The sequence below is a fragment of the Pseudorasbora parva genome, chromosome 25 (assembly GCF_024679245.1).
Source record: "Pseudorasbora parva isolate DD20220531a chromosome 25, ASM2467924v1, whole genome shotgun sequence".
Classification (NCBI taxonomy): Eukaryota; Metazoa; Chordata; class Actinopteri; order Cypriniformes; family Gobionidae; genus Pseudorasbora; species Pseudorasbora parva.
In genome coordinates, this window is record NC_090196.1 from 23015695 (window position 1) to 23041053 (window position 25359).

At 38.7% G+C, this 25359-nt stretch overlaps 4 protein-coding genes across 5 annotated transcripts; 3 read left to right on the top strand and 1 right to left on the bottom strand.

Annotated features, from left to right (window-relative positions):
- Positions 1-271: 271 nt before the first annotated feature.
- lcat (lecithin-cholesterol acyltransferase) lies at positions 272-4778 on the top strand. Its single transcript, XM_067436672.1, has 6 exons — positions 272-460; positions 775-931; positions 1453-1568; positions 1648-1743; positions 2175-2399; positions 3602-4778. The coding sequence occupies exons 1-6, from the start codon at positions 316-318 to the stop codon at positions 4177-4179; spliced, it is 1317 nt and encodes a 438-aa protein (XP_067292773.1). The 5' UTR covers positions 272-315; the 3' UTR covers positions 4180-4778.
- Positions 4779-5922: 1144 nt separating this feature from the next.
- On the top strand, positions 5923-14278 carry pla2g15 (phospholipase A2, group XV). The gene is made up of 6 exons (XM_067435920.1): positions 5923-6246; positions 7681-7837; positions 9704-9822; positions 9906-10004; positions 10106-10330; positions 12863-14278. The coding sequence occupies exons 1-6, from the start codon at positions 6117-6119 to the stop codon at positions 13372-13374; spliced, it is 1242 nt and encodes a 413-aa protein (XP_067292021.1). The 5' UTR covers positions 5923-6116; the 3' UTR covers positions 13375-14278.
- Positions 14279-14311: 33 nt separating this feature from the next.
- Positions 14312-16076, bottom strand: usb1 (U6 snRNA biogenesis 1). Of its 2 annotated transcripts, none has more exons than XM_067435921.1 (7): positions 15810-16076; positions 15518-15726; positions 15262-15445; positions 15117-15170; positions 14929-15034; positions 14768-14851; positions 14312-14625 (listed from the first exon to the last, which is right to left on the bottom strand). In XM_067435921.1, exons 1-7 carry the CDS (start codon positions 15914-15916, stop codon positions 14521-14523), a joined length of 849 nt encoding a protein of 282 aa, XP_067292022.1. In that variant the 5' UTR covers positions 15917-16076; the 3' UTR covers positions 14312-14520. The 2 variants fall into 2 exon arrangements, with proteins under 2 accessions (XP_067292022.1, XP_067292023.1); XM_067435922.1 differs by having other exon boundaries at positions 15805-16074.
- A 753-nt stretch (positions 16077-16829) lies between these two features.
- Positions 16830-24498, top strand: znf319b (zinc finger protein 319b). The gene is made up of 2 exons (XM_067435927.1): positions 16830-17177; positions 21006-24498. The coding sequence occupies exon 2, from the start codon at positions 21188-21190 to the stop codon at positions 23006-23008; it is 1821 nt and encodes a 606-aa protein (XP_067292028.1). The 5' UTR covers positions 16830-17177; positions 21006-21187; the 3' UTR covers positions 23009-24498.
- Positions 24499-25359: the final 861 nt, after the last annotated feature.

Consider the following 25359-nt stretch of genomic DNA (forward strand, 5'->3'; position numbering starts at 1 on the left):
AAATGTTTTAGTCATCAAAAATAACATACGCACGTTAACTTCATTTCGTGGAATAACCCCTGTTTTATGATCACACTAAATGTTTTTTGTTGCGCTTTTAAAGTTTGTTTCCTCCCCTATGTTTGCACCTGAACCTATTGTCATTGAAATATATCCTTATAATGCAATCATGTAATCATCACACACAGTGTTCACGGCCCGGTGACCTCACGTTCTGATACACTCACCGCCCCCTCGCGACGCCTCACTGGGGCGAACGCATTAAAAGATAGCGCTGGAGCCAGAGGCAGACAGACGAACACAGACACAAGCACTATGGGATATTCCAGTTCCTTCAGATGCGTTGCATTTCTTCTTATTGCACTGCACCAGACATCTGGATTCTGGTTATTTAACGTTATCTTCCCTCCGACAGCCAAACCTCAAGTCATAAATAATAGCACTCCTCCTCTTATCCTAGGTAAGCAATCTTACATTCATAGTTTGAATATTTAAGTCGAGGGATTTTATTTAAAGTGTTTTCTATAGGATTTGGTTCATTAATTTAGTAAGAAAAAGAAAAAAAGAAGAAGAAGCATACATTTAGGCCTTTATAAGGCAAACAAAATAACATATTGACCTCTCTTTTAGACAAGTTCAAATTCCTATTTTGTTGTAAGGTCCATCTTTGGTAACAAAATGTGTATGGTAAATATACATATATATGTGTGTGTGTGTGTGTGTGTGTGTTTGTTACCAAAAATGGATATTCATTTTTAATCCCTTTTGTAACAGTACCTGGAAATTTGGGTAATCGCCTGGAGGCCAAAATAGACAAGCCCACGCTGGTGCACTGGATGTGTTACAAGAAGAGCGAAGACTGGTTTCCTCTCTGGATTGACCTAAACATGTTCATGCCCATTGGAATTGACTGCTGGATTGATAATATAAGGTAAACCGCCTATGGAAACAACCTTTAACAAGAAATATTTTGTAACATTATCTTATCATTTACTCTCACTTTAGAAAACTTTGTTGAATAAAAGTAGTTTTCTTTAGTAAACACTCTTACTGACCTCAAACTTTTGAACAGTGGTAGTATATATGTGCTTGAAATATAGTATTATTTAATATTTGTTTTGTCTCATGTGTGGGCAAACTGACCCTTTCTGTGTACCTCTGATTTATTGACAACTATTTCCTAATCATCCTCAGTTCTGTATTTCAGGTCATTGACCTTTTGTCTATTGCTTTTGGAGGGTTCTCAAAGCCTGATGTCATAAGGACAGGCCAATGTATTATAATCAATATTAGTAGTGATCTACTGTACTAACTATTATCAGAAGCATAGAAATATTATTATCTAAAGCCTCCCTTCTTTGTAACCTTGAAAGAATACGTTTGAAATACAATTTCTTGTTTTGCTTTGCCTTGAACATGATATAAATGTAACGGTTGCATCTTTTTGTGCAGAATTGTGTACAACAGGACAAGTCGCAAGACATCGAATGCACCCGGGGTGGAGGTCAGGGTCCCTGGATTTGGACAGACGCACCCTATAGAGTTTCTTGACTTAAATAAACTGACTGGTGAGTATAACAGCTCAAGTAATTGGACTTCTTGAATCACAACATCCGCATTTTCATCCTGATGTACTTTTGTTTTTAGGTTACTTACATACAATGGTTCAACATTTGGTCAGCATTGGATATGTGCGAAATGAGACCGTCCGTGGTGCACCTTATGACTGGAGAATCGCTCCAAGTAGGTTAAATCACAGTGACAAACAGCAACAATCATTTCACCATAGCACAAAACAAATAGGGGACTGTAGCCTCAACGACAGGACTATTCAAGCTCAAACTCAAATCAAATATACCTGAACAAGCAAATCAATGTCTTCAGGATTACATGAAAATGACAGGCATGTGCGTTTGATTAGGCTTAGAGCCAAACTGTGCTATAAGTTAATAAATATTACATATACACGTACAATAAAATAACATTACAATTATTATAAAAGGGCATTGATAATATTACACATTTTGGTGGAACCAGATACTTATCAACCATGCAGAAACTACATATTAACCACCCCGAACACCCTGGCAACACCATAGCAACACCCTGGCAACCATCCACTCAGTGGACTTTCATTCTGTGTCCCACTAACAACTATGTTTGGTACCACATAGATGAGCAGAAGGAGTATTTTTCACGTTTGAAAAACCTGGTGGAGGAGATGCATGATGAGTACAAGCAACCAGTCTACCTTCTGGGCCATAGTATGGGCAACAACTACATCCTGTACTTTCTCAACCAGCAGACTCAGGACTGGAAAGACCATTACATTAAGGGCTTCATCTCTCTTGGAGCACCTTGGGGTGGCGCTGTGAAGCCCCTCAGAGTCTTAGCATCAGGTACAGTGATGAAAACACCATCCATATATTTTGTCAACTATATATTTCTTCACGCCCATAACCACCATAGACATTGAGGGGATCCCTAATAATTATTAATGGCCAAATTGTACCCCAACCCCAAATTTGATTTCTTTAAAGTATTAGCGTGCATAATGTTTTAAATAATATATTATTTGCACATTATGTTGTTTAAATGGATTACTTCACAACTTTATAGGCTATAAGTAGACCTTTTACCATTCTTAATTCTTCTTTATTCCCTTAAATCCATTTTAATCCATGAATTATTTAATTTCTTTACCAACCAACAATTTATTTGTCTATTTTAAAATTACATTTATTCCAGTGATGCAAAGTAGAATTGTCAGCATCATTACTCCAGTCTTCAGTGTCACATGATCCTCCAGAAATCATTCTAATATACTGATTTGCTGCTCAAGAAACATTTCTTACATTTTTTGTGATGTTTGTTTATAATATTTGTTTATTAATATAAATATATTTACTGTCTATTTTGATCATTTTAAAGCATCCTTGCTTATAGTATTATTCTATTTCAGATGCTGTTGTATTTAGCTTTAATTAGTTTATTTAATTTAATATTCAAAGCACTCTTGACGAATAAATTATTTTATACACACAAAAAACATGCAGACATAAAATATTAAATTAACCTGAAGAAACGGAAGTGGTCGTCTGCAGCATAATAAAAGCTCCACTGCTCTCCAGTCGCTCCATTCTGCTCCAAAGGCTTTCAGCCCCACCCTGCTTCATACTATAGTAACGTTAATAAATTCTTAATACATTCACTCATCCATGAATATGATTTATGATTTCAAGATCCGTCGGATTCTTTTCCATCAACTGTAGAGATATAGACTACAGTTCCCATAATTCCATGAAATCATGGCGTCATCAAGCTACACCTTTGTTTTGAATAAGCGACCTCTATCCGCGAAAATTACATATCAAGCCTTTAAATAATTCCCATCCCAATCAGGGCATATGCAAAAAAAGGGCAAGGCCTGGTTGAATAAGTTAGTAGTGTATTGAATCTCATAGTTATGGTAAAGGGTGTAACATTTCCAAAACATACCCAAAGTAGTCCAATCACATCACACTGGTCCAACCGACCAATCAGCATAGTGCACTTTTCCTATTCTCCTAAACTTTTTTGTCTTTATTTTATGCTTTTTTAGGTGAAAATGATGGCATACCCTTTGTGTCCAATATAAAAATCCGCGAAGAACAACGGATGACCACCACAAACCCATGGATGATCCCTTCTGAAGAGGGCTGGCCCAAAGACCACACCTTCATCTCCACCCCCTTTTTCAACTACACCAATCAGGACTACCAGCAGTTCTTCAAAGATATCGACTTTGAGGACGGCTGGTACATGTGGGAGGACACCAAAAACCTCACAGCCGGCCTGCCCACGCCTGGAGTCGAGGTGTACTGCCTCTACGGGGTGGGACTCCCTACTCCCGTGACCTACGTGTACGACGAGCAGTTTCCAAACGCCGACCCCGTGGATATTATTTACGATGACGGCGATGACACCGTCGACAGCCGCAGCATGAGTCTCTGTAAGCGGTGGATAGGGAAGCAGGAACAGGCCGTGCATGTGACAGAGTTCAGAGGCATGGCTCATTTGGACATGATCTTTAATCACAAGGTGCTGACGACAATCCAGAGTATTCTGCAGGGAAAGTACCTCGAGGAAAAACATGTCAGCTTTGAACAGCCTCCATCTCTTAGCCTTAGTTTTGTGTGAAATATTCAAACTGCATTGTAGGTTACCATTACTGGTATCATGATAAAAGTATTGCTGCGTCCATGCCATGTTGTAATTACCGTAATGACGAGATGGCAACCCGTACATTTCTATGGCAACATTGTCAACACCTAAATAAAATGAATCTGCAACGGTCACATGGTACAAGTCGGAGCTTTCCCAAAATTCTGAGTTTACAAGTTGTAATAACGAGTTCTACAATGATGTGATTGTGAGTCGGAATCTCATACTTACAGTAATTCTGACATGGCGTGAATACACCTTATGTCTTAAAGATCATTTTGTATTGGTTTACATGATATAGTTTTCTTTGTTAAGAGTTTAAAACTGTATTTTACAGAATTGTTCGAATATATTTAATCTGTACATTAAAGATTATAGACACCATGGCTCTTAAAGTATAAAATGTACTAGATGTTTGTATAACATAGCATAACTTAAACTGTCTATGCTACTGAAATATGTTGATCACATTTTTAAAAAAGGATCATACTTTTTTAGGCTGTGACATAATGCTAAACATGCTAAACTACTAGTTAAACAGCTGCATACTCTAAATATAAAAATATGTTTATCCATATTATTGTTCCTTGTTATTTGTACGTCTGTCTGCACACACCACTGATAATATTTGTTGAACTCTGTAACCTTCGAACTGGTTTAGCGGTTCTAAGTCTGACAAACATCAGCTTTTTGCAAACAAATTAAAACATGTTAGACAAAGGTTCAGAGTTCATGTAGAAATGGGCAGCCATTCTTGCCAGGAAATCTTCCTTTGCTTTTTGGAAGAAAAAAAAAATTGATTGTTTTTTTTTTTAAATATAGATATTTTGACAGTAGAATTCCTTTAATCAGTAACTTGGTTTGGTAGTATCTCTTTTTTCCTCAAATCTGTATGATCTTTGATCATCATCCTCACACGGAGTGAAACAAAGCAACTTACATGTGCAATATGACAATAATTCAATAATTATTCCCTTCAGCCGTGTCTACATGCGCACTACAGCGAAATCAGTGCTTTTTGTTTATACATTTGTATTGCTTGACTATACATTTTAATGCATATTACACAATACACACATTTTCATTTAAATATTATTAATAAACAAATGTATTAAGTGTCATCTTTCCATTAGTAGTGCACAGTTTTGTGTAGTTTTTATTTATTTTTATGTCTATTATGTTTTAGAACTTTAGGTTTATTTCATTTTTTTAATGTTTATTTTAACGTTTTCCCATGTTTTATGGATTTAGTTGAAATAAAGTTAAAATGAAATAGCATTAGATTAAAATTAAATTGAATGCTAAAATTACTGAAACTGGAATAAAAATAAATTAAAGCTACAGAGAAATATAAAAAAAATATCTCAACGCACTACATTAGTAAAACTTCAACTAGACTGAAACTGAAAATATAAAAATAAAAGCTCATTCAAAATATGATGCTAGCATATAAATAATACTAATTTAGAGTGGCTTTACTGGCTTATTTAATACATACATTTAATACAATTTATGCTATTCAGATATGTAAAAGTAGATAAAGGTCAGGCAGGGCCTGTGGTAAATATATGAATAGGTTTTCACGTGTTATTCTGAAAGATATCACGCACAGACAGCCCTTGCTTTAGCCTAGTTGTGTAATTTATATTGCAGAAAAATAAAATCAATTCTTGCAGCCTTGCCATAATCGAACTGCCTTTCAAAGCTCCGCCCACCGACTCGATGTGTTCTGTCATTGTTTATTCGCGTCTAGCTGCTTTAAAAACACCTATTGCTTGACCGTCACATTGTGTACATCCCCGTCGCCGTCGCTCAGATCCAGAAGAGACACTTCTCAGATCACTCGTTCACCTCACGATGGACAGATAAACGCATGTTGATCCTGTAAGCCAGCTGTGAAGCCACTGAAAGAAATGCTTCCCTGTCATCGGTTGAACCTCGCCATTCTCCAGCTGTGTTTGTTGTTGGTGTCTTCCACCGACAGCAGAAGTTTGAAATGCTCACCGGGGAAAGTGTGCTCGAATCGACCGCCTGTTGTTCTCAGTAAGTTCGTGTATTACGACATTATCTTTGTTGTTGTAATGTCCTGTTGCTTTTCTGTTCTTGACGCAACACACAGTTTGTTTACTTGTCTCATGATGAACTGTCACACGGTCTGTGTTTCTAAACCTAGTGTGCTGCCTTCCTAGGCAACATTGCTAACTAATTATGATGCTCAAATGTTAAAATGCCCAAAATGTTGTCTAGACAGTGCATGCATGAACATTAGATTTTGTTATATAACCACTATTACATGATGTAGTGTGTTTCCATGTATTTGATAGTGTTTTATAATATTTTCAATATATGAATGTATTTATAACCATATATTAATCTAGTGGCTTAACACCGCTTGAAAGGAGTCGATATTTAAATAACCGTTTAAAGCATATGACTTAAAAAACTGCGAGGGATAAGGTGATGTATAATTTTTCCTTAAAGCTGTCGAAGAAGTCAAAACCTGGTCCAACTGCATACACAAATTCAACATATAACCGATTGACTTTTATATTTTGGATTTGTATTGTTTATACTCTCTTGTTTTCTGCTATTTTCTTCGTTGTATCCGTTTATTTTCGCTTTTGCGGTTTCTCATATGACGCGTCATATGACCTGAGAAAAAAAACAGACCAGTGACATTGATTGCGAAAATTAGTAAAAGAAAGTTAGTAAAACAACAAAAGAACTATTTGTCAATGTATGCTAACATTTTATAAATTACGAAATATACGTTCTTGTTCAAGTACCAAGACTTGGTGTTTTTGACATGGGACTGTCATAATGACATATTCTGGTACAATGTTTTACCATATCTTACCATCACTGTTACTGACATGTTTTAAAAGCAGGGTTTCATTTGGTCCAATATGGTTATGTGGTTGTGTCCCAAAACCATTTTCACTTGAAACAATCTTTAGCTAGAAACAATTAAAAAAAAAACTACTTTTTTGTGAAAAAAAGATTTGTCTTCATGTGTAAATTTACACTGGATCATTATTCAGCAATAAAATATGACTTCAATACATTATCAGTCCAAAAATGTCTACAATAATATCTAAAGCACACTTTTAAGTACACTATTTGACAAGCTAATATTTATACGGTAGCTGATAGTAGGAGTACAAACATGTCTTGAATGTGGTGACTGACAATAAAGACATGTAAACTTTGCAGGAAACTATACTTATAAACATAGTGGAGGTTAAATGCCACAAAGTAGACCAAACTTGCAGAGATTGGTGATGATAGAGATGTTTAATCAGTAGTGATAATAGCCTCTTTTGAATGGTGATAGTGTCAAGTCTTATTAATCAGTGATTCTATGATCATATCTAAAGTAGATTGTGAAGTGCTTATCTGATCCTGTGAAAACTCATTAAAGTCAGTCACCATAAAATAAAATGGACATTCAAAAGATTATACGTGATTTATCCATAGTTCCAGGAGACCTTGGGAATCAGCTTGAAGCGAAACTGGACAAACCTAGTGTAGTGCACTACATCTGCTACAAGAAGACAGAGGACTTCTTCACGCTATGGCTCAACCTGGAGCTTCTTGTGCCGGTGGCCATTGACTGCTGGATTGATAACATGAGGTAAAGGGCAAAAGGACGGCTTAAAGCTGAAAGACAACCGGAAGTTGTGCATGTTTTATTGCTGGCAAAAGTCTGGTTCCAGAATTAAAAACTCAGTTTTAAACTACATTCTCTCCATAGAGTTTAGCGATAATCTATAAACCTTTAAAAACAGACCTACTGTGAGATATATTGATTGTTTGATTGTATTTCTGCATATAATACTGTATAATGAACAACTCTGAATCATTTTTTATTTCTCCCCTTTTATTTGGTTTATGTAATTCTCAGTACTTCATGGGATGTTGTTCTTTACTTCACCAGTGTTCAGTCTTGTCCCTTTTTCTTTTTTTCAATTTTCAAATACCTTTTTGTTTTAAATAAGTTTGTATTGCTGTGATTCACCTTGTAACCAATTGGCTTAGTTCATAGCTTACGATACTTTTTTTTAAAGCGTATTTTTTTTCAGTTCATAGCTTATAATACAGAAAAAATAAATGGAGAACAAAAAACAACTTGTAGCCACTGCCGCTGATAAAAATGGGTTGGCTCTAATGCACTTTTTTGAATGTGAAATCAAAGGGATAGTTCACCTAAAACTTCTGTCATTAATTACTCACCCTCATGTCGGTCCAAACCCGTAAGACTTGCTTTCATCTTCGGAACACACATGAAGGTCTATTGGATTAAATCTGAGAGCTTTCTGTCATTCCATTGATATCTATGCAATTACCACTTTGACGGTACAAAAAGACGTTTTGACGCTTCAACTCACACATATGTTGTGGTAAACGGAAGCTTAAGCATGTTCACTTGACGTGCGAAAACTAATGATGTTCATTCTTGTGTTAGGCAGCACGTTTGAGCTTCAGCAAGAACCAATGAGGTTCATTCTTGTGTTAGGCAGCACGTTTGAGCTTCAGCGAGAACCAATGAGGTTCATTCTTGTGTTAGGCAGCACGTTTGAGCTTCAGCGAGAACCAATGAGGTTCATTCTTGTGTTACGCAGCACGTTTGAGCTTCAGCGAGAACCAATGAGGTTCATTCTTGTGTTACGCAGCACGTTTGAGCTTCAGCAAGAACCAATGAGGTTCATTCTTGTGTTAGGCAGCATATTTGAGCTTCAGCAAGAACCAACAAGGTTCATTTTTGTGTTAGGCAGCATATTTGAGCTTCAGCGAGAACCAATGAGGTTCATTCTTGTGTTAGGCAGCACGTTTGAGCTTCAGCGAGAACCAATGAGGTTCATTCTTGTGTTACGCAGCACGTTTGAGCTTCAGCGAGAACCAATGAGGTTCATTCTTGTGTTACGCAGCACGTTTGAGCTTCAGCAAGAACCAATGAGGTTCATTCTTGTGTTAGGCAGCATATTTGAGCTTCAGCAAGAACCAACAAGGTTCATTTTTGTGTTAGGCAGCATATTTGAGCTTCAGCAAGAACCAATGAGGTTTGTTCTTGCGTGTCAAGCATGTTCGGTTGAGCTTCTGTTTATGTTTGTTGATTAATTTTTATGTGAATAAAAGCCTACATTTAATCTGTTCCTCATTATAAAGCGATCATGTCTCATTAGAAATTTTGACTAAACTGCTCAATTCACATGGATTAGGTTGAACGTTTTGAAGTGTTAAAGTGGCAGTTGCTTAGCAGTCTATGAGATTGTTCTTCTTCTCAGATTTTATCAAATAGATGTTCCGAAGATAAACAAAATTCTTATTGGTTTGGAACGACGTGAGGGCGAGTAATTAATGACAGAATTTTAATTTTTGGGATAACTATCCCTTTAATAGACATGCTTTTTGATATTTAAAGCAAGCTTTTGCTGCTTTGGATTTCATATCGCCTGCTTTAAATATGCAAATACATCATCATCATCTATTTTGTTTAAAGGCTACTGTACAATCGTACAACCCACCTCACTGAATCTCCTCCGGGGGTGGACGTCAGAGTCCCTGGGTTTGGAATGACATATAGTTTGGAATATCTGGATCCCAGTAAACGGAGTGTGGGTGAGTGGAAACTGGGCGTTTTTATTATCATGTTAATTTGTTGATTGGTAACTGTTGTTTGAAGAGAGCTTTATCTGTTTCAGGCATGTACTTCTTCACTATAGTACAAGCATTGGTTGATTGGGGGTATACCAGAGACGACGATGTTCGAGGTGCCCCCTATGACTGGCGAAAAGCCCCCAGTGAGGATCTTCTTCTATTCATGCACAAAGTTCTGGGAAACATGTTGATTCTTCTCTTAATGTCTAAATTGGACACTTTTCCCCCTGATCTGTACCTGTAGATGAGAACAAGGAGTACTTCTTGCGCCTGCAGCAGATGATTGAGGAGATGGCTAATAAGGCTGGAGGTCCTGTGGTCCTCATCGCACACAGTATGGGGAACATGTACACGCTCTATTTCCTTAATCAACAACCACAGGCTTGGAAGGACCGGTACATAAAGGCATTTGTTTCTCTGGGGCCTCCATGGGCTGGAGTAGCCAAAACTCTGAGAGTTATGGCAACAGGTACGGGCTAAATTTGTTGAAGGAAATTTGGCTGAATTAAAATGCTGTATGTATTTATTTTTTTACTGTACTAAAGCATAAAAATCATAGTATGTTTAAGTATGCTAAGTTCAAATACTTCTTTCTCTGAAACGCCAAGCTACAGCTAGTTATTCAACTTTGAAATGTGTGTTCCGTGTCTGAATGATAGTGTATGTTTTGGGATGTCTGATCCCCCCCACTGCCAATTTACTTAGTATTTCGACAACCTTGGGTTGCCAGATGGTTGAAAACACCGCTTATTGCAGCCATAAAATGAAAATGAATTCCAGCAAATGAACTGGGTCGGAGTTTGCAGAATTAATCCAACCTAAACTGCCTTGCCAATAAAAACACTGCGAACATATGCAGTTGCTGATTAAATTCTTGTTTTCCATTGTAAATTGAGCTTGTTTCTGTATATTTCACCCAAAAATGAAAATGTGATGTTTATCTGCTTACCCCCAAAGCATCCAGGATGTAGGTGTCTTTGTTTCTTCAGTAGAACACAAATAAAGATTTTTAACTCCAACCGTTGTAGTCTGCCAGTCCTAATGCACGTGAATGGGTAACAACTTTATGAGAGTAAAAAACAAACATGCTTAGACAACATGCACAAAAACCCTGCTGCTTGTGAGGACACTTTGATGTCTTAAGACACGAACCGATCAGTGAGAAACCCAACCGTATTTTATGTTTGTTTTTTTTTACCTCGTATCTAGTCAAATCTCATCTTGTGTTCCCCTCTGTCATTACTTCTGTCTGGTAAGGTCAAACTTGCGCGATCATAGATGTATATATTATGTAGATTCCTCCTTCGGCCGTGCAGGCATTAGGCACTAGATGAGATTTGTCTAGATATGAGGTTAAAAAAAAACAAATACATTTGGGTTTTTCACTGAAACCGATCGGTTCGTGTCTTAAGACATCAATGTGTCCTCAAGAGCAGCAGGGTTTTTGTGTATGTTGTCCAAGTTGTCCATGTTTTTTTGTTTTTTTAACTCTCAGAGTTGTTACCCATTCACGTGCATTATGACTGGCAGACTACAACAGTTGAAGTTAACAATCTTCATTTTTGTTCTACTGAAAAAACAAAGACACCTACATCTTGGATGCACTTGGATGGGGGTAAGCGGATAAACATCCAATTTTCATTTTGGGGTGAACTATCCCTTTAAATGCATTAAATATGCAACTCACATATACAAATGTTTGAATACACCTTTTAAATCCTATTCTGAATTTAAATTAATTTAGATTTTTTTTTTTGAGGGCATGAAGTTAAAACTGTTATGGTGATACAGCTGTCCTGATATCATTATTTCTCTTAAAAAGAAAACCTTAAGTAGTTGGCATAATCTTGTATTACAATTTTTGTGGCAAAAATATTATTTAGTAATAATTATATTTTATATTTAGTTAGTTAGTTAACCCGAAAATGAAAATTGTTATTGATTACTCACCCTCATGTCGTTCCAAACCCACAAGACTTTCTTTCATCTTTGGAACACAAATAAAGATATTTTGATGAAATCTCAGAGATTTCTGTCCCTCCACTGCAACTGTGCAAGACAATCGGGTCGCTTTATATGATAAACGGATTGAATTTTGCCTTTTATTCACAGGAACATTCATCAACTTGAAACATCAAATTTCATCAATCAGTTGTGGTAAACAGAAGCTCAAGCATTTTCGCTTGACGCGGGAGAACCAATGAAGTTCATTCTCGTGTTATGCAGGAAAGTTCGGTTGAGCTCCGGTTTATAATCACTGATCAGTGTTTAAATGTAAATAAAAGCCTAAATTTAATTTGTTCATCATATAATGTGATCTTGTCACAGAAAATGTGAACTAAACTGTTTTTATTTTATTTTACAATCTCTATATGAACTTTTTAAAGCTTCAAAGTTTCAGTTGTGTAGCTGGAGGGACTGAAATCACTCAGATTTTATGGAATAGATCTTAATTTGTGTTCCGAAGATGAACGAAAGTCTTAAAGGTTTGGGATGACAAGGGCAAGTAATTAATTACATAATTTTCATTTTTTGGTGAACTCACCTTTTAATAATTTAATTGACAAATCTGCTTATTCAGATTTTTAAAGCATTTGTGTCATGTTGCGTGGGGACTCAAATTTTATGACTTAATGATTTTAAATTATTGAATTAATATTTTATTATTTATTATATTGGTTAAACTATTTTATTTGAAAAGTATGTTTAAAAACCTTTTTGAAGATTAATTAATTTTGCCCATGGGGAATTGATTGGAAGGTTTGATCGTTTGCGATTGGTTAATCTAACGTGACAGGTTGCCCGCCCTCGTGCCAGTAAACATGGAAGAGATGACACTGCAAGAGGGAGGGGGAGTTATTTTGATTGAAAGATTAAGGATAATGATGTACATGGATAAATAATTTATAATAGGCACTGCCGTATTCCATAAAAAAATTGTCCATTTTGATTCCATTTTAAAACCCATTTACGACCACTCATTTGATTGTGTTCATCCCAGGCGACAACAACCGCATTCCCGTCATCAGTCCTCTAAAAATCCGCTCCCAGCAGCGAACGGCCGTATCCACAGTCTGGCTCTTCCCCTATGCCCACTCCTGGCCCAAGGATATGGTCCTGGTTTCCACCCCCAACGCCAGCTACACAGTCCAAGACTATCAGCGCTTCTTCAAAGACATTGACTATGAGGACGGCTGGGCCATGAGGAAGGACACGGAACCGCTGGTCAGTGCACTTCAGCCCCCGGGCGTTCCTGTCCACTGTCTTTATGGCAGCGGCATTCCCACACCTCAGGGCTACAATTACACGAACTTCCCAGATGTAGACCCCACCGTCATCAACGGGGACGGAGATGGAACAGTCAACCTGTTGAGCGCCACACAATGCAAACGCTGGAAGACCCAGCAGAAACAGCCTGTCCAAATGTTAGAGCTGCCTGGGAACGAGCACGTCGCCATGTTGTTGAACATAACCACGGTTGACTACATCAAAAAAGTCCTGTTTCCACCATGATGGCATCAAGGCTTTACACTTCCCCTTTTTAACTTTGACCTGATAGTTCTGGTTTGCCAAACAGACAGGACTCAGTTCTTCTTTTTTGGTGGATGTCGATCACTTCCAAAAGATGTTCCTTATCATAATTAGTTTTGGAGTTCCAGGACATCAACGTAAAATTGTATACAGAAGTTGTTTACGGTTGGGTAATTTCCAGATGTTTAATGTAAAATAGCAATTGCCTGCCGTTAATCCTTGTCATTTATAAATATAATTGTTTTAACCTTTTTAAACTTTACCTCTTATAGCCACAACTTCTTTAATCTACAGATTAAGTGCTTTTTTTAAATGTTTCTATCCGAATTGTACTGACACTGCAGTATGTCTGTTGTTCCTACTAACAAGCAAGTGGCTATTTATCAGGTTGTCTCTGACCAGTATTGATCTTATGTATTTTTATCAGATTCTCTTGAATGTAGAATGTGTAACCCAACTGCTGGATATCTCATTGCTCAATTTACGTCAGCTTAACCTCTCTTGATCACATCTGTGCCATGGCCCAGGATGGGTTAACTTGTTACATGTGAACAAAGTCTGCCCTTGAGTTATTGAACAAGAATTTGTGGGGAAAAAAAGAATTTGTCACCTTTTTTGTTGTTGAATTGAGGTTCTTAGATTCTTAATTCTGTTAAATGTATTTTAAAAGTACAACAAACTGTGGAAAGTTTAACTTAAGTCTTTCAGTTTCAGGATGTGGTGTGTTGCTCATAAACAGGTAATGGTAACATATGATGGGAAAATGCAATACTAAACCACAGCATGACTTTTTCTTACTCACACAAAAGACAATGACATACATGCTCTGGGTTAGTGAAAAATCACTATTCTGCAAATATGTACAATAAAATGCACTTTACTAAAATGGTAACTTAAAGAAACATTCCATGCGTCATAGTTAGTATTTAAAGAAAATCTTTTATTATATTCTTCAACCCTCAATCCATATCACTACTATACCGATGCATATGGAAGCTTATTTCCACTACAGAAAATATAAAAATGCTTATTGTGATTCTCACTTTTTCCGCATAGTCGAGTTCATATCTCACAATTTTGACTTCCTTTTTTTGTGTGTGGCAGAAATAAGCTTCCATAATTTCAAGCTCATTGGAGAGCGAAATTAAAGACTTTATTTCCCGTTTTGCAGCGAAGCTCTGTGCAGTTGAGCCGTATGTGAAACGCCCCATCTTCATGAGCATCAATGAGACTCTGAAAAGTAAAATCATTCAATTTTACAATCATAATCAAGTTATTATATTTTAATTGGCAGACACAAAAACAGCTCCTCGACCTTTACCTTTAATCAATACTTCATGTTTAGTTTGTGATACAGATCTGTTTGGGTTCCTACCTGCAATTCTGATAAGCATGCCTTTTTCAGACTTTCTGTGTGGTCACCCACACACCAAGCAAGGCTTATGTGGAAAGAAGGCTCCTATAAGTAAACGGGGCTGTTACATGAAATTTGATATACATTTGTCCACAGATATGATACCAATGCCATGTTTTTACCTTATAAAAGGTGCTGAGGTTGAATTCTTTCATTGTTTGATCCACTATTTTGATGAGCTCAAGCAACTGAGTTTTTCCAGAGGAGATTTCCAAACCAAGGAAGGTCCTGCATAAACTTTATGCCATTAAAACATTGAAATAAATAAAACAGCCTAGTTTGGTAATTAAAAGCAAGAGTAATAAAATACCTAGTCTTTTCAGCATTAGAATATACCATCAGTTTATCAGCCAAGCAGAGAAACCTGAGGAAACAATCTGACTTAGATACCCAGCAACTGACATGTTTTAAAATGGAAACAATGAGGTGTTGACTGTTGATAAAATAGCACAGACTTCTGGAAATGTGTCAGACCATTCCGAATGGACTGGATGAACGGTTGAATCCAGTGATGTCGCAGAACCACCGTCTTTGAGAGACTGAGGTGAAATTCCTCAGATAGGGTCAAAGGGATGTCGTAAGCTGCCGCAACCACCATCATTTCATTTAGTACCTCCAGAAAGGCTTCCTCAGGATCATCTAAAAAAGATTAAAGGTCATTCAACAAGAAATTACAGTATCAATCGAAATACACTCAGGGAAAATGCTTACATGGAAAGAAGACGTATGTAGCCCAGTTGCCCCGCTCATGCTGGAAGGACCGCAGTCGCCCTCCATGCTCATCTCTTTTATCGGCCCACTGTTCTTCTGATTCTCTGAACATCTCCTTTACGCTCTCAGGAAGAGGCAGGCGAGGTGTCAAGTGGGCTGATTTGTCTGCTTTGCTTTTAACAGATCCATGATCCAAAGGTTCACTGGTGCTATTCAGGTAGAAGAAGAACTTAGAGCCCTAGCAAAACAAATCAAAAGAAAACGAAACCACAGAAGATCAAACGCACCAAACCTGCTTTCATTCTCAAGTTTTCCTCTTTTCCTTGGAGGCGAGGAATCATTTTTTGAAGGGTTATCAGTTTCATCTTCAGAACTGCTACTACTGTAATTGACAATCATACTAAGGAAGAAGGTATTAAAAACTACACCAGAGTATTAAAAAACAAACATCTCAGATACGTGACGACACTTTTATAGTCACGTTAAAAGCGCTTCCGATGGATCTGCTTCTTCGCGGCGCCCCACGACAACAGACACTGGTTTTCATTAACGAATAATTATTTTGAATCGGATCTTTTACAATGAATCAATTGAACCGGTTCATGTGACACCGGTTATTTTTTGATGTCACAATTAAGCTTTCCGAGCGGTTCTCGAGTCAACAACTTAGCGTATGATTGATCCCAGGTGGCTATAAATAGTAACAAAAATATAAAAAATAATGAATACAGGTTGAACGACAGCTTTATATCAACAGACAGAGAAAACCGTGTTGGTTTCTGGTGTCATTCTGTTTTGTTTTCCTTAGGAGAAATTAGTACATTTTAATATTATATATTTTAAAATTTATTTTCTTAAATGGTTTAATACATCAGTGCATTCCGGTTCTTTGAAACTAACCGTTTGAAAGAACCGATTCAGACAAATAAACAAACGGTGTTTCAACACAGCGTCCCACTACAGCAAACATTGATTCAAATGGTTCCGACTCTTTTGCATTCCGCCCTTTATAAAAAACTAAATAAAAACAAAAAACAAATCGCAGTCAACATTGCACTAAGCAATGACCATAAACACTAGCATACAATGTTCATACGAACAAAATGTTGATGTTTATTTTCTACTAACTATTACCCTTTCATTATCTCCCAAAAAGCATTAACAAAATAAACCATATATATACACCCTAAAACCGTGATAGACATTTTAAGGAGTAATAATAGCGTTTATTTTAGTACGAATATGACTATCTAAAAGCCGTTTTTGAATAAAATTAATGAAGTTCCGGTATGTTTTGTGAATATGCCAATTATGTGTTATTCAGGTTCCTGTGCGGCTTTCGGGGGTTTCGGTGGTCAGCGATCTAAGCCCGAAATAAAACGCACTATGTGTCGGCGTTTCCTATCCATCCAGCTCCCCTAAATGCTCTGCAAACGCTGAAAAGACTGCTATCGAGATTTTACGTAGCAACCAAGGAAAGATTCGGAGAGTTTTGTATGGTTTTCATGTTTTTTTGCAGGCACTGGCCAGGGGTGCGGCCTAACAGAGACCGCGGAACGGCGGAAGATTAACGGCCTCCAGAAACACCATAAGCTTTTTTCTTGGTTGATCTTCTATCGCTGAGATTAAACAATCGTGGAATCCGCATCTGAAAAAAAAGGTAATATGTGTATCTGAACATAATTTGGAAGGATGTGTGTTGCAACGCTAATGTTAGCCTGCTAGCCAGCTTGCAAATATTCGTTAGCTGTTTTGCAATGCTATGTGTTTTCTCCCGGTGTCTTAAAAATCCCCGTTTTATATGCTATTGTGTTTGATTTAAATATTCATGCTGCTGAACGTTGAAAATTATCTCGCCGGCTTTTATTCACGCGATTAAAACCGTGAATATGTTTGAACAAATTGTGTGTAAACAAATGCGTCAGTAGTTATCTTTATGTATTACATTTTTATAACAAAGGATGCATGCTTTGGCACAATAGTACCCATTTAATACACTAAGGTTATTACTGTGAGACAATAAGACTGACTCAAAAACTAGTGTGCTAACGTTACCTACTTAAGACAGCATTTTGGGCATCGTATGCACGTTCTGTGATGCCCCCAAAATGCTGTAGTTCGGCAGAAGAGTCCATTTCGCTTATCCAGCTTGAAACATAAGGTGTACCAGACATATACTCCAAGGTATTGCTAGGATAAAGTATTCTGTGATCCATCAGATTTCATTTGTTGTTCACTTAATTGATAATCTTTGTTTATTGTTAGTTTATCAAGTGCTCAGATAAGATTCTAGGTAAAGATGATTTGGAGTGCATTGACGGAAATGATGCAGATCTTTTCTTGCAGACCAGCTAGCCAAGACTCAAAATAGTGACTTCTGGTCAGTTTTATGTTGCAAGCCACAATCAGTGTTCTGACTCTTATTGTACAATTAGTATATTTTATTCTGTATAAGGCCCCGTCCACACGAAGCCAGAGCTTTCCCAATCCGATCTTTTTATTTTCCTCGTTTCATGAAATAACTGCGTCCACACGAGATCACCGAAACCGACTCAAAACGATGTAGTATACAGGTCCTTCTAAAAAAAATTAGCATATTGTGATAAAGTTCATTATTTTCCATAATGTAATGATAAAAATTAAACTTTCATATATTTTAGATTCATTGCACACCAACTGAAATATTTCAGGTCTTTTATCTCAAAAAATTAGCATATTTTATCCGACCAATAAAAGAAAAAAGTGTTTTTAATTTTTAAAAAAAAGTCAGCCTTCAAATAATTATGTTCAGTTATGCACTCAATACTTGGTCGGGAATCCTTTTGCAGAAATGACTGCTTCAATGCGGCGTGGCATGGAGGCGATCAGCCTGTGGCACTGCTGAGGTGTTATGGAGGCCCAGGATGCTTCGATAGCGGCCTTAAGCTCATCCAGAGTGTTGGGTCTTGCGTCTCTCAACTTTCTCTTCACAATATCCCACAGATTCTCTATGGGGTTCAGGTCAGGAGAGTTGGCAGGCCAATTGAGCACAGTAATACCATGGTCAGTAAACCATTTACCGGTGGTTTTGGCACTGTGAGCAGGTGCCAGGTCGTGCTGAAAAACGAAATCATCTCCATAAAGCTTTTCAGCAGATGGAAGCATGAAGTGCTCCAAAATCTCCTGATAGCTAGCTGCATTGACCCTGCCCTTAATAAAACGCAGTGGACCAACACCAGCAGCTGACATGGCACCCCAGACCATCACTGACTGTGGGTACTTGACACTGGACTTCAGGCATTTCCTTCTCCCCAGTCTTCCCCCTGAATCTGGCACAGTATGCTAATTTTATCAATATGCTATCACAATATGCAAATTTTTTGAGAAGGACCTGTACATGCCAGGCCAGTGTGTGGCGCTGTAATTCTGCCAGGCCCTGCTGAAAAACAAAGAAGAAGAGTTGTGGCTAGAAGGGGTATAGCAGTGGTAGGAGGTGAGGCAAAATCTCACGATAAAATAACAATAAATACATTCGCTACTTAACAGACGTGTTTTATTTACGTCTACACCTACCCCAACTCTAAACCCGACCTTACAGTAATGCAAATACAGTTATTAAATGACGCAATATTGATGTGCGCATGCCCAGTGCCCGTAGTTGTATCCCTTAACTCTTTTACTGTGCCAGACATAGTGTGATGACATCACCGCTTCACAAAATATACAGATTGGCTGTACACACAAAAACGCAAGAATATCGTTTTCAGATTTATCCACTCTGGGACCTGGTTTAAAACAAATATAGAATTCATGCTTCCAAAACGCCGGATTCGTGTGGACAGATCTTTCTCTCTCTCTCTCTCTCTCTCTCTCTCTCTCTCTCTCTCTCTAAATTTTTTAAAATATTTTTTTAAAGTTATATAAATGCTTCCTTGAAAGTGTCGCAATATCCTCCAATCAGCTGTGAACAGAATAGGTTTGGAGGTGGAAAGAGACAAAGTGAAAAATCATTTATCATTTATGGCCAAATATGGTAAACCATAGTCGGAGTTAGTGCACACATTATTATTAGGAGCAGTGGTGAACACGTACATTGCAAACCATATTAATAATATGGAGAGAAAAAAATCTATGATTCAGTCTATCGGGACACAGGAAAGCTCTAATGTAGTTCTGCAATATAGATGGGATGTATGAGGACGAATTACTACAGCACTTGTATCGTTGCATTGAATGACTATTAGCTGTGTGAAGAGAAGACGGTGTCAGTCAATGTCTTGGACAAAACAGCGACCATAAATATCTTTTAAAATAAGCCCAAAAAACTGCAACCTGTGACTCCAGATTTTTTTAATGCGTCTTGCCAAAAAAGAAAGCCCAAAGTCGCGTGTTATACGCAGACTTGGCAACTATGGATGAGACCAGTAGTGGTCGACCGATGCCGATATCATAGCGAGCCGGGTAGCCGATGCCTGAATTAAAGCAGATATATAATATAGCCTACATAACTTAAATAGTATTTAATAAATTTAAAATAAACATGCTTATACTTTTATATGGCAACTTCTTGATCCTGCAATCATATTACAGTATTTTTCACAAATAAATAAATAGTTTAAAAATATATGAATAAAAAAAGAAAGTAAAAACTGTAGGCTAATAGGGAACTCAGTAATCTGGTAAGTTTGTGCACCCTGGTATTTATATTTGTTTCAATTACAGACAAGGTAGCACTGAGCACTATGTAAATTACATTAATATGACAGTGGTCAACTGAATATAGTGCAGCATATTGTCTCCAGTGAAGCTGAATTCTCCTGTCCACATTCACGCACGGAGCGACCATCACGCACAAAAACACATTAATGCAGGCTACAAACTCACTTCAGAAGATCTCACGGATGGATTCGAATAAATCGGAAAGGATTGTGAAATTAAATGTCTATTGGATTTTCAGATATTTGTTTTAATGATATAGATGCGTATTAGCTGAATGTTGAAGGAAACTGAGAAGGTCTTATAGCCTATTGTTTGCCTTTCTGTTGCTAATAATATAAAAGCTATACTTTTTTGATTGTCTTTGTTTTGTTCAACAGGTCTATGTAATTACATATTAGATATGACTGTTTAGCAGAGGCCAGTAACTAATTAAGACAGAAGGAAAAGACAGAAGCGCTGATCTTAGGCACTGGTGTTTTCAACGTCACCAATCAAAATGAAAATATGGCCCAAAATCAAAATAAAAGTCCCACTTCTAACACATTGGCCAATCGGAAAAAATATCTGCAAAAATATGTTTAAAACACCATATAATCGGCCGATATATTGGCCTTGGCAATATACTGGTCGACCACAGGAGGCAAATGATAGTTCTATCAATTGGCCCAAAACTCTTTCACAGGCCATAATTTTTGTGAAGCACTGCGGTGTAAATGCCTCTCAAGATGTGTGCTGTGGTTTATTGCAAGTTTTTCATCCAGTTTTCTTGTTTGTTTGTTTTTTCTTATAGTGCTGTTCCAAGGTGATTAAGAAGGTCATGGTCCTTTGCACTTTTGTCTGATACTCACATCGTGTTCCTGAAAGCATTATTAGCTACTTTTTTCTTTCCCCGTCGTGGGCAGTCCAACAATCCCTTCATCCAGAAAACGGTCCAAGTACGGCTCCAAGCTGAATCCGTACACCCGAGCGCGGATGACGGAGGCGTGGCAGCAGCATGCTGTTGCCCCGCCTCCAGTCGTGCACACCATCCCACCAGGGGCAGACGCACTTGGCTGCACCGTCTACGGCATCGTCCTCCAGCCGGACACAGCATTGCAGCAACAATCCCAGCAGCAGCAGCAACAACAGCAGCAGCAGCAACAACAACAGCAGCATCACAGTCAGCAACCGCATCCGGCACAAGCGCAGCAGTCCTCCTTGCATGTAGGGAGTGAAGGAGGACACAAGTGTGGTGCGTGTGGCCATGACATCTCCCATCTGGCTAATCCACATGAGCACCAGTGCATGGTGAGCCAAGATCGTTCGTTTCAGTGCACACAGTGTCTGAAAATCTTCCACCAAGCCACTGACCTTTTGGAGCACCAGTGTGTGCAGGTGGAGCAGAAACCCTTTGTGTGCGGAGTGTGCAAGATGGGCTTTTCGCTGCTGACTTCGCTAGCGCATCATCACAATGCCCATAACAGCGGAAACCCCATGAAGTGCTCCATATGTGAGAAAACGTATCGACCGGGTTCTGGAAATGCCACGCCGACTTCATCAACAGCCACCCCAGGGCAACCATCCAATGACGAAGCGTCTTCTAGTGGCAGCGCTGCCGTCGGGACATCAGGCCAGCCTACGTTCGAGCCTTCGCAACCTGACAGGCCGTACAAGTGTTCAGTGTGCTCCAAGGGCTTCCGTCACTTATCTGAGCTCACACGTCATGAACGCGTCCACACGGGCGAGAAGCCGTTTAAATGTGAAACATGCGACAAAAGCTTCAGCCAGTCCTCTCATCTAGCCCACCATCAGCGCACCCACAGCTCTGAACGACCATTCAAGTGTGCGGTGTGTGAGAAGAGCTTCAAACACCGCTCTCATCTAGTCCGTCACATGTATGCCCACTCAGGTGAGCACCTGTTTAAATGCAACCTCTGCGAGTTGCACTTCAAAGAGTCTTCCGAGCTCCTCCACCATCAGTGTCAGCCGCAAGGTGCTCGGCCGTTTCGCTGTGCCACATGTGGGAAGGGCTTTAAGCGTCCATCCGACCTGAGACAGCACGAACGCACCCACTCGGAGGAACGCCCGTTCCACTGTGAAGACTGCCAGATGAGCTTCAAACAGCAGTACGCCCTGGTGCGCCACCGGCGCACTCACAAGGCCTCCGCGGACCGCCCCTTCAAATGCAACCTGTGCGACAAGGGCTTCCTGCAGCCGTCCCACCTGCTGTATCACCAGCACGTTCATGGCATGGATAACCTCTTCAAGTGTGCCTCCTGCGGCAAGGGCTTCAGCCAGTCTGGGGAGCTGCTACGCCACAAATGTGGCGAGTCCTCCTCGACACCCACAAATCCAGACAAGCCCTACAAGTGTGACGTGTGCGGAAAGGCTTACAAAAAGGCCACCACACTACAGCGCCATCAGAATTCCCACTGTACCGAGAAGCCTCTCAAATGCTCGCTGTGTGACCGACGCTTCCTGTCCTCCTCAGAGTTCGTGCAGCACCGATGCGACCCATCCCGTGAGAAGCCCCTGAAGTGTCCCGACTGTGAGAAGCGCTTTAAGTACTCGTCAGAGATGCAGCGACACAGGCGTGTCCACACCGGTGAAAAGCCCTATAAGTGCGCCAGTTGCGACAAGGGTTTCAAGCAGCGTGAACACCTGGCCAAGCATCAAAGCGTGCATGCGAGAGATGCCCAGTTTAAATGTGTATGGTGCGGAGAGCGCTTCGCTGATCTAGGAGCCCTTCAAGAGCATACTGTCCAGCACACAGCTGAAGGTGGCGGGTACCCTGTGTCTTCTCTCATTCAGTAATTTGTGTTCCCGATTACATTCGCAGAGGTTTTGGCAATTGCAGCGAACTACTCCAGTCAAATGAAAAACAAGGCCCAGTAACCTCATAATACCTCATTTGCTCTAAACATGCATATGTTCAACAAGTAGTTATTCCCTTTTTGATAGATGCATACTTCAATTGGGCTTGATTGGCAGTCAAATAAGTGATTGGTTGTTGGTTTATATCTAAATCCTGAGAAGGAGGGAAACTGAACTACATCCCAGGTAGCACTGCGACCCTAGTGCGCCATTTCCCTTGCATCATGACTTCTTGGCCAGACGTGGCTCACAATGCCCCCAATCAGATCTCTAGAGCACAAGACAAAAACTATTTGATCTGCAACTATTTCAGTCTTGACCCATCATATAGAATCAGTTATCTATTTCTAGTACCTAGTATGGTTGAGATACTGCTTACTGTGTGCCTCTACAAAATAACTCGGATCACTAGCCTTGCTCCAATTTGAGTATGTTGTACGCACATTCGGAGCACCTCCAGCACCCTACTCTGCACATTTAGTTTGCCCTACAGCTAAAGTCAGAACATAAAGGGGGGCAGTACAAACTGTCGAAACTATGTATATGTCAATGTTGACGTTCTCCTCGTGGCAACTAATGGTACAACCAAAAACCATCATTGTACTGTACCATGCCCTAAACGGGACAGATCGTTAACCAGCAGAACTATAATGACCTCAGACGGTCTCTACATTTCACTGAGATTATTCATAAATATATAGAATCTATATAGAAATGTAAACTTGCATACAAACAGTTCATATTACCACCAGAGTCAGTACAGCTGTCCTAAAAATTGTTTAAAAACCTGAAAAGGCTTCCTGTATTACTGTATGTACATAGTTAGTATGTATGCAGCTTGTTAACCAGTCCTGTCATTAGATATTGCGTTGTCTTTCTTAAACCGCACCACAGTTTTATAAGTAGCTTTTCATCATGTGACGTTCTGATTCATAAATTCTTTGTTTTTGTTTCTGATTTGCCTTTTTAAAGTTAATTTCAGCCTCTGTATAGATGTAGTTGGGGTTGTAATTGGTGTGTTCAAGGTTGTGTGAAAGTTGAGTCTGTTTTTATCAAGGTTTTTGTCTTTCCCCCTCCCCCCATTTACAGGACTCGTGTCCTTGTACAGTACCCTAAGTGTCATTCTTCCTCTACTGTATAGATTTATCCATGCGTTTGATCTCTAATCTGCCAACACCATGTCTTGCCTGCAGTCATTTGCCTTTCGCAACATGACGGTGAGTCATTTTTCACCATGTTATCTTCATCATAAAAACTGTAATCAAAGACTTTAAAAATGGATTTTTGGTTTTCCCTAGGGTCCATGAGAAAGTAACTGTTTTGGCCCTCTAAGGCTTTGACTTAAACACACGTCATTCAGATGTTTTTGTTAGTGAATGTCTGTGTTGCATACTCGTCCAATGATAAACTTCTCAAAAAAGATTAGCTTTTTTTAAAAAAAAACTGCTACATACAAAAAGAGTAATTATGGTTTTTGAATCACATACTCTCGTTTTAATTTTAGAAGACCCTACCAGTTTTTGTAATCATCCACCAAGCTGAATTTTAATAGAACTGCCTTTTTGTTTTTTACTTTAACACGTCCCCCCACCCCCATCTTACCTGGGGCAAAATGCCGTTCTCAGCTCTGTTGCTTATGCAGTATTTTATGTTAATTACTGACAGTTGAGAAAAATTTCCTTCTCGCTGTTAGGTTTCGCCTAGTACTGTAAAGCGGGGTTAGAGGTGACAATGACAGTTTGTCCTTAAGCAGGGGTGTCTAGTTTCTCTGCAGAGGCCTTTGCCTCCAATTTGTTTCCCATTTATAGTATCTATTTATGCATTGTTTTAAATACCATGGGGCTTTTTTTAAATCGTAGGCATTAAGAATCAAAGAGCAGTTGGATTAGAAAAGTATGTTTTTTTTTATGTTTTCATGTTTGTATATTAATTTTTTATTAATATTGTTTAAAATCTTTATATAAATATCTATATTCTTGGCAGATGTTTCAAGACCACAGGGGATCGTTCATATCAATGACCTTCCCTTTATGGTTTTGAGACCTCTCCACCCCGTGCATGCCTGCTGTGTTAGTTCCTGTAATCTGTTCCAAGTATCTGTGCTTCCAAGCGCACATACTCATACTTAGCTTTTTTTCATATTGTAGATTGTGAATGAGCTAGTAAGAAAAGTTAATGTGGCGTTTGATGTGACATTCATGCTGAAATAAATGTATGTAGCATTTAATATACACAGCACTAACTAATAAACATTTTCATTAATAATACACTGTTGTGTTGCATTTATTTTC